Raw genomic sequence first — 10,000 nt, 5'->3', positions numbered from 1 at the left:
TGTGTGCATGAGAGTGCCACCTAGTGGTGAGACTTTGTAGCCCTCTTGTACATAAGTTAAAATCTTCCTAAACTCACGTGAGATTAATTACATGGATGTAATTAACACATGTTCAGGTGTGGAGCAGAGCTGGGTTTACTCAAACACGCCCCCTGGATTCTGAGACTCAGTCCTTTACCGAGTTACTGAAGCTGAATTAAAGTCTGTCCTCACCTCTACCAGGAAACCTCGCCTCCTGGACTTGCTACGGACATTTTGACATTAATTTAACTATTATTATTATTATTATTATTATTATTATTATCATTGTTGTTATTATTATTATTATTATTATTACTACATTAATTATATTACACTTCCTTTTACACTTATTCTCATACATTCATACATCTCCTGGTCCAGGACCAGGACCAGGACTAGAACCAGAACCAGAACCAGGACCAGAACCAGAATCAGGACCAGGATCAAGATCAGGACCAGGACCAGGACTAGAACCAGAACCAGGACCAGGACCAGGACCAGCTCTCACCCCTCACTAAACACCTTTCACACGCTTTCTGATGTACCCTAACCCAGGACTTCATGGGCGTAAGCACCTGCAGGAGGCACAGTGGGGTGACGGGTCAAAAGCACGCGCGCTCTCCTGTCTCAGTGCGCACGAGCGCAGTTACTTCTCACACCAGGTACACAGGTCGTCCAAATCTTCGTGCGTGGTGCCCTGGTGCCTTACCTCGTGCTAAAAGTGGTGCCTCGAACCGTCCCGGTGAAGGGTACCGTGTGAAACATCTCAAGTGCGGCGAGAGAGCGCGTGTGTGCGTGAGAGTGCGTAATGCGTGTGCGTGAGAGTGCGGTTAATGCGTGTGCGTGAGAGTGCGGTTAATGCGTGTGCGTGCGAGCCATGGGCCCGACGACGTAAAGCAGGTTTAAAACTCCCACCCGGTATTGCTGCGGTGTCCGGTCCACATGTCTGCCTTATGTAAGCGACATTATTACAAAAACAGAAGGAGAGCGTCTTTAAAAAGCATATCGGCACGCGCTGTGTGACTCACGTACCGGATGTTGCATTCTGGCAGCGCCGTCTGCTTTGACAGCTGGACAGATGCGTGTCTCTATGGATACGTGTCTCTATGGATACGTGTCTATGGATGCGTGTCTCTATGGATACGTGTGTCTATGGATACGTGTCTCTATGGATGCGTGTGGATGCGTGTCTCTATGGATACATTTAAACAGCGAGCTTGTTTTCACATCCAACATGATGAAGGCTTTTCAGGAAATAATCCTGTTTTGTTAGGTTCAAATTCGGACCGAGGAGAATGTTCAACAAATGACAAATGAACTTGATATGTTAAAGTTTAAATACGTTTCTGTGTGTCTAACGTCGTTGTGGAAAGTGTGACTTTAAACTATGGTTTAAACTCTGCTGTGGTCTCCAGATCCGGTTGATCTGTCCCGTTTAACGGGGCCTGGTCTGGTTGGTTTGGTCCGCGAGATGCAGAGCGACCTTGAGCACGAGCATGCACGTGCACGCTTACATCTGGATATTTTGAAAGCAAAATGAGACATTCCAGATGTTACTGCTGATTTAGAGTTGATTTTTCTTAAAATGCATACATATCGGCCCTGACCTAACCCTAGTGTCAATAATACGGCTGTAGCAAATGCTTTGAGCGGATGAAATGAAACGGGCAGCAAATATAAAAGTAGACGGTGGAACGGGGGTATTTTGTATGACTGGTAGTTTTACGTTGTCCCATTTGATGCCGAAAACATCTTGGGAATTATCAAAAGCCTCTGCTGCCACCTGCTGTCTCGATATACTAACTGCACTTGGTTATACAGACGTATCAAAGAAATCAAAGGTCACAGAATGAGAGAAATACCAAGATATGAAAGGTGCCACCGCCCCTACCACCACACCCACTGTATGTATTTACTCATAACACTGGAAACGTCCTTCTGAGTTTTTAACTGGCTGGTAATTAATCTCACTGGGGGAACAGGTCAGTGACACAATTCATGAGTTTTACTGGGTTGAACTGTGAAGCTTCTACACAGATTTCTACACAGAAAGGAGCATACATATCAGTGCTCCTCACACACACACACACACACACACACACACACACACACACACACACACACACACACACACACACACACACACACACACACACACACACAATAATTACTTCTCTCAGTTGTATCTCCAGAGAAATCATAATGTCATTCTGTTTCCATTTTATTAGTATCTGTGTGTATGTATGTGTGAATGTCTTTGTTGTACACAGTTTTATGAAATGCAATGTACTGGTTGTATAAAACAAACCCTTTAAGTAAGCAATTTATGAATGTAAAAAAAAAAAATAAATAAATTTAAAAATCAGAGAGATAATACTGTAATAATATATAATATGAATACCCATCATATACAGAGAAATAATATTGCAATAATATATAATAATATAATAACTATATATAATAATACTGTGACGTGTGTATTATGGATATAGAACTATGACACATTTATGGCTAGGAACACACAAAATATTTCACACAAAAAGGAATTTAACAGATAATTAATGATTTTAATTTTTAGCAAAAATAAAAATCATAATATTGATATTCTGATGTATCTGTGTGGTGTGTGTGCATGTGTGTGAGTGTGGGTTTGAGGGTGTGTGTGTGTATAAGGGTGTTTGTGAGTGTGTGTGTGTGTGTGTGTGTATAGGTTTACACACAGTCACAGTAGTGATATGTTTAAATGCTCTATGCCACTGGACAAAAGCGTTAAGCTAATCTGTTGTCTGAATTTAAGACCACGTATCTGTATTTAAAACAATCATTTAAACCAACACAGACAAATAAAAACACTTCACATATAGTCCTTCACTAGTCTCAGAGTGTGTGTGTGTGTGTGTGTGTGTGTGTGTGTGTGTGTGTGTGTGTGTGTGTGTGTGTGTGTGTGTGTGTGTGTGCATGCAAATGTTTTTTTGGAATCTAAAATATGGTCAAACCAGGTCTGGTCTGACAGATTTGGACAGCTTATGTGTGAGTGTGTGAGTATATGTGTGTGTGTGTGTGTGTGTGTATGTGTGTGTGTGTGTGTGTGTGTGTGTGTGTGTGTGTGTGTGTGTGTGTGTGTGTGTGCAGAGATAATGCCAGCCTCATCTGCTCTACTGTCACTCAGTCCTAAGATGCATCACTTTTAAGTGACAGCTGAGCAGACCTATCAGAGGAGCCAGATTGGGACCAATCAGGAGCCTGAGGAGGTGTAAAGGGTGAAGGTGCACGTGTCACACACAAGCTTCATATCGCAGCTCTTCATAATGTCATAGTTCCTCTTCTTTCTGTCTCTCTCCATCTCTGTGCTGAACAGGTTTGTAGAAGGAGGCGTGTCTTGAGAGTTGTTGCATGTCTGAATTGCTACTTGCATACATTTGGAATGTCTGTTAGTGTGAGCTGGGAGGAGGCGGAGCTCCCACTCCCCTCCCCTCCCTCAGTCCCCTCCCCTCCCCTGGTCCCCTCCCCTCCCTCAGTCCCCTCCCCTGGTCCCCTCCCCTCCCTCAGTCCCCTCCCCTGGTCCCCTCCCCTGGTCCCCTCCCCTGGTCCCCTCCCCTGGTCCCCTCCCCTCCCTCAGTCCCCTCCCCTGGTCCCCTCCCCCACTCCACTCCCCTGGTCCCCTTCCCTCCATCAGTCCCCTCCCCCCACCTCAGTCCCCTCCCCCCACCTCAGTCCCCTCCCCCAGTCCCCTCCAGTGTCCAGCGTTCTCGCGCTGCTGCTACACATCAGAGCTAAAACAGGTGGGGGCTTAAAAAAAGGTCCTGGACTTCCTGACAGCTCCTATGATTCACTGATTCATTACGGTCCTGACAGCTCCTATGATTCACTGATTCATTACGGTCCTGACAGCTCCTATGATTCACTGATTCATTACGGTCCTGACAGCTCCTATGATTCACTGATTCATTACGGTCCTGACAGCTCCTATGATTCACTGATTCATTACGGTCCTGACAGCTCCTATGATTCACTGATTCATTAAGATCTGCTGATCAGAGGCTTCTGTGTGATGTTCTCCAGACGTGTCTGTGAATCTTGTTTTGGAGAGCCAACGCTGCCCGTCTGGGACGCTCTCGTAAAGCCAGGTTCACTTTAGTAGTCCAAAAGAGGGAGGAGCAGCTGTCCCTCGGAGTGGGTGGGGCTGTCTGGTCACCCATGGCAACTCCACACACTACCTGCACCTTCTTGCCACTCCTCTTCTTTCAGAAAGTGCTGCTACTGTCCGTCTCCTGGGTTATGGATCCTAGGTGTGGTCTGAGTCAAGGTCATCACTGTTGTGGCCAGCGGGGGCAGTAGAGGGCCGGGCTATAGTGATGTCCATTGTGACGGTGGCGGGAGGTTTCAGTTGGTCTGTTGCCACACTGCCCCCTGGTGGCTTGGAGCAGCGGTCCATGACAGGGCGGTGCTTACACCGGTCCAAACTCGGAACGTCGGGTGAGTTCTCAGAGTGCTCCAGGGTGCCATCGGCGGGCAGCTGTACTTCCTGGTCCGGAGGGCCCACTGCACCGGCCGGGCGTTCGGGGTGGGCGGGGCCTTCGTCCTCGCTGTGCTCCGCAGGCCCGGTGGGCGCCAGGGGAAGGGCCACGCCCCCCTGTCTGGAGTGCACGCGGCCGATCTCCTCCAGGGCGCTGGCCAGAGAGTCTAGGTCTCCGTGGTCCTGATGCTGCACTTCCCACACACACAGGATCGCAGCCGAGGGACTCGCCTGCCAGCCGAAATAACCCAGGTTCCTGTACGGCAGAGCAGGAGGGACAAAAGGCACAACAAAACTCATTACAGCTGACAGAAAACACTGCCTTCAATGGCACAGCATGTACAAGTCACCTGTAAACAGAGAGAGACAGAGAGAGAGAGAAATAGATAGAGAGGGAGAGATGGGGAGAGCGAGAGATGGGGAGAGAGAGGGAGAGTGAGAGGGAGGGAGAGAGAGAGAGGGACGGAGAGAGAGAGAGGGAGGGATGGAGAGAGATGGGGAGAGAGAGGTAGGGAGAGAGAGACTACAGTTAGATTAATCAAATGCATTTTTTTCTTAAGAGAATTAGAATTAGAGAAATCAAAGGAACCCTACAATAGGGGTTAGAGTCCTGCACGGGTCCGATTTTTGAGACCCGTACCCACCCATATCCGCAGAGTACAGCACCCACCCGCCCGCGAACCCGTGGCTATTTCAAAGTTAAATCCGTACCCGCCCGGACCCGTTAATATTCTACCCGTTACCCACCTGTGCCCGTGAAAAATCACACAAATCGAAAGTATTCCTATAGAGCACTTTATTTTTCAATGCGCCTCTGAAAAAACGTCAGTACAACACAAATAAAATATAAGGTTGCTGTGCAGGAACAGTAGGCCTATGGCTATTCCTATCTAAAATTAGCAACTGCAACACGAGAGGGAACAAATGCCAGTATAACAACTAAATAAAATCGCATAGGTTCACAAATCTATCCTAGGTTACTGTGCAGGAACAGTATATCGTCCACAGTCCCAGGTTTGAGCTGCGTTCTGCGCTCTTGGATCACAAATCCTAAACGCTAAGTTCTCTCTCGTCATTTTTCCTTGTTCTAGCACGGCCACCCATTTGCTTTGTAACCACCTAGCGAGCTACAATAAATGCCCGGTACTGTGTTATAACCAGCCTCTGCTCATGTTTCCGCTGGAAAAGAACCTGGGGTATTACCCCAGAACAGGTGAAGAGTAAAGTTCAGCCCGCTCTGGCCAACGGAGCTACGGTATAAGTAAGCTCCCCTGAGCTTCGCCACCACCATCGGGAGGCGCTAATCAGGCAAAATGTAACACTATGTTCATTACGTAGCAAATAAAAGCCTACTAAAAATGACCACTTATTTAACTTACCCGCCCGCATACCCACCCGTATTTTAACTTACCCGCCCGCATACCCACCCGTAAAATTTCGGTATGTGTAAAACCCACCCGTTTCAGCATCTATTTGCCCGTACCCGTGGGTACCCGCGGGTACCCGACCCGGTGCAGGACTCTACTAGGGGTGTCCTGCAATAGTCGCTGATTCGACTATAGTCGACTATACCCCCTAGTCGACTATGAACGTCATAGTCGAATGTACCATTCTAACTGCATGGGGGTGCCCAAGGATGCAGCTAAGCTTTAGTTGTTACATGAAATGTTTTTGTTTTCGTTATATATAGCCTTTTGTCAAATAAAATCATCCTAATTTCTGTTAATAAATATTTAAAAATGATGTTTGCACATTAACAATAGGCATCTTCCTTATTACACATTAATAAATCATACCCTGCTGTTGCACAATCCAAACGAGCGGAGCTGAACACGCTACAGAATACGCGCAGCATCTGCCGAGATTATAACGCAGGGTTGCCAACTCTCACGCATTGAGCGTGAGACACACGCATTTGACCGTTTTCACACGCTCTCACGCCACACTTCCGATATCTCACGCTGAAAAAAAAATCCAGTTTATTTACCTCTGATCCACATATATGATTCAATGAGTTACTAGTTCGCTCTGGCGCCATCCACCGGCGATCGATAGATCCCGATATAACACTTAATTTGTGTCAATTTTACGTTCGGGATCCCGTTTAAGGTCCTCTAAATAAAAAAAAATAAAAATAAACCCGATTCGACTATTAGTCGACTAAAGGGAAAAGCTGACGAATCAGATTCGACTATGAAAATCCTTAGTTGAATACACCCCTAAACCCTACAAAATAGTTCAGTCACTCCCTTACTGTGTGTCTGAATTTAACAGCACAACCACTTCTACAGAGATCACTACCCTTATAGTCAGGATACCCTCTGACACTCACACACAAGACTACACTTCCCAGCATCCTCAGCAAAAGCTGCACAGATCCACCTCCCTCGAGTCATAATCACTTCCACCTGACTATGGTTAATTAGACTCTATATATTCTAGCGACAGGCAGTACCATACTGCGAAGTATTGCCATGGTTTATCTTTAAGCGTACCACAGCAATGTTTCTGGATTTCACTACGATACTCTCTAGTGGCTACGTTTTGTCAGAATATTGTGCCTGTGCCTGGAAGTGTTTGTTACTGGATATTACCTCTGCGTCTTCAACGACTACCAGATTTGTCCTTGGACAACTGGATTTGTCCTTTTCTATATAAAACCTTGTTTTACATTCCTGCAAGCATCTGTGCTCACTTCATTCCTCACACTGATTGACAGTTTTATGATAACACACTCTCAACCTCACAAGAACGATCATGTTAATGTAGCACTGACAGCAGAAGGACGGAGACGATCTATAAGAGTGAAGACAGTAGACAGTAGACCGAGACTCTGAGTCAAACTGGCTTTTTACAACACCAAATCTCAGTATGGACCATATATACACCATACACACCAAAAATAACAGCAAAGTATGTGCAAAAGTGTTAGATAAGGGGTGGTGAGTTAATGGTGTTAGATAAGGGGTGGTGAGTTAACGGTGTTAGATAAGTGGTGGTGATAGTTAACGGTGTTAGATAAGTGGTGGTGATAGTTAACGGTGTTAGATATGGGGTGGTGAGAGTTAATGGTGTTAGATAAGGGGTGGTGAGAGTTAATGGTGTTAGATAAGGGGTGGTGAGTTAACGGTGTTAGATAAGGGGTGGTGATAGTTAATGGTGTTAGATAAGGGGTGGTGAGAGTTAATGGTGTTAGATAAGGGGTGGTGATAGTTAACGGTGTTAGATATGGGGTGGTGATAGTTAACGGTGTTAGATAAGGGGTGGTGAGAGTTAACGGTGTTAGATAAGGGGTGGTGAGAGTTAACGGTGTTAGATAAGGGGTGGTGAGAGTTAACGTGTTAGATAAGGAGTGGTGATAGTTAACGGTGTTAGATAAGGGGTGGTGAGTTAACGGTGTTAGATAAGGGGTGGTGAGAGTTAACGGTGTTAGATAAGGGGTGGTGAGAGTTAACGGTGTTAGATAAGGGGTGGTGAGTTAACGGTGTTAGATAAGGGGTGGTGAGTTATCGGTGTTAGATAAGGGGTGGTGAGTTAACGGTGTTAGATAAGGGGTGGTGAGAGTTAACGGTGTTAGATAAGGGGTGGTGAGTTAACGGTGTTAGATAAGGGGTGGTGAGTTAACGGTGTTAGATAAGGGGTGGTGAGAGTTAACGGTGTTAGATAAGGGGTGGTGAGTTAACGGTGTTAGATAAGGGGTGGTGAGTTAACGGTGTTAGATAAGGGGTGGTGAGAGTTAATGGTGTTAGATAAGGGGTGGTGATAGTTAATGGTGTTAGATAAGGGGTGGTGAGAGTTAAGGGTGTTAGATAAGGGGTGGTGAGTTAACGGTGTTAGATAAGGGGTGGTGATAGTTAATGGTGTTAGATAAGGGATGGTGATAGTTAACGGTGTTAGATAAGGGGTGGTGATAGTTACCAGTGTTAGATAAGGGGTGGTGATAGTTAATGGTGTTAGATAAGGGGTGGTGATAGTTAACGGTGTTAGATAAGGGGTGGTGAGAGTTAACGGTGTTAGATAAGGGGTGGTGAGTTAACGGTGTTAGATAAGGGGTGGTGAGAGTTAACGGTGTTAGATAAGGAGTGGTGAGTTAACGGTGTTAGATAAGGGGTGGTGATAGTTAACGGTGTTAGATAAGGAGTGGTGAGTTAACGGTGTTAGATAAGGCGTGGTGAGAGTTAATGGTGTTAGATAAGGGGTGGTGAGAGTTAATGGTGTTAGATAAGGGGTGGTGAGTTATCGGTGTTAGATAAGGGGTGGTGAGTTAACGGTGTTAGATAAGGGGTGGTGAGAGTTAACGGTGTTAGATAAGGGGTGGTGAGTTAACGGTGTTAGATAAGGGGTGGTGAGAGTTAATGGTGTTAGATAAGGGGTGGTGAGTTAACGGTGTTAGATAAGGGGTGGTGAGTTAACGGTGTTAGATAAGGGGTGGTGAGAGTTAACGGTGTTAGATAAGGGGTGGTGAGAGTTAACGGTGTTAGATAAGGGGTGGTGAGAGGTAACGGTGTTAGATAAGATTATTATAATAATACTATTATTATTAATACTACTGCTAATACTACTATTACTACTAATACTGCTACTACTAATAATACTAAGAGACGAAGCACAGAACTTTGTTTGCAATAACAAAAAGTCTAAAAACCATCCCAATGTCAAACCCAAGAACTGAGAATTAAACCCACACTAAACCCAGACTAACTAACCTACTGACCACCAGTGATGTTACTAAGTAAAGCGTTACTCTAATCTTACCACTTTTTTTGGTAACGAGTAATATAACGCGCTACTATTTCCAGTCCAGTAATCAGATTAAAGTTACTTATCCAAGTAACTGTGCATTACTATTTTTATTTTCCCTAGAAAAAATATATATTTTTGCTTTCTTCTTGGCTCAGTTCTACTTTTGCGTCAGACCGTAGCGCTCGACTCGCATGCTGCGCGCGACCCTGTGAGAGCGCGAGCACGTTTTACAAGTCATTTTTTGCAGTGTTGTCCGTATCGATATGTGGTAGTATAAAGAAACACCCCTCAAAAACAGGGGAACATTTACCTGATGAATTTTAATGTTGCATTGTGTTCCACGTTTGAAAAGTGCTGGACCACTAAACCCAGACTAACTAACCTACTGGTTACCTGTCAGCTTTAGAATAGATTTTAAGGTTCTAGTGATGGTTTTTAAATGTCTTCATGGTCTTGCCCCTCTTTACCTCAGTGAAATGATGGTTAGATATGTTCCAGTCAGGTCTCTGAGGTCTTCAAACAGTAATCTACTGGTGATTCCTAAAAGCCAATTAAAGATTGGCGAGGGTGCTTTTAGCCACTATGGCCCAAAGCTCTGGAATTCTCTTCCTGAAGAGCTCAGAGGCATTTCATCCCTGCATAGTTTTAAGAACAGTCTCAAAACATTCCTGTTTAGATCCGCTTTTAGTTAAGAAATTCTTATTTACTTTATTACATTAT

General features: G+C 45.1%; 1 protein-coding gene across 1 annotated transcript in view; it reads right to left on the bottom strand.

Moving 5' to 3' along the window:
- Positions 1–3,753: 3,753 nt before the first annotated feature.
- The window catches only part of LOC143487054 (netrin receptor UNC5D-like), a 208,803-nt gene continuing 202,556 nt past the window's right edge, over positions 3,754–10,000 (bottom strand). Inside the window, exon 17 of the mRNA XM_076986362.1 lies at positions 3,754–4,793. Within this exon, the coding sequence (XP_076842477.1) occupies positions 4,307–4,793 (487 nt within the window). The 3' untranslated portion in view covers positions 3,754–4,306. The remainder of the gene's footprint in view (positions 4,794–10,000) is intronic.

This window comes from Brachyhypopomus gauderio, unplaced genomic scaffold (genome assembly GCF_052324685.1).
Source record: "Brachyhypopomus gauderio isolate BG-103 unplaced genomic scaffold, BGAUD_0.2 sc46, whole genome shotgun sequence".
NCBI lineage: Eukaryota > Metazoa > Chordata > Actinopteri > Gymnotiformes > Hypopomidae > Brachyhypopomus > Brachyhypopomus gauderio.
Note: the sequence above shows the minus strand (reverse complement) of the source record. Positions and strands in the feature narration are given on the sequence as shown.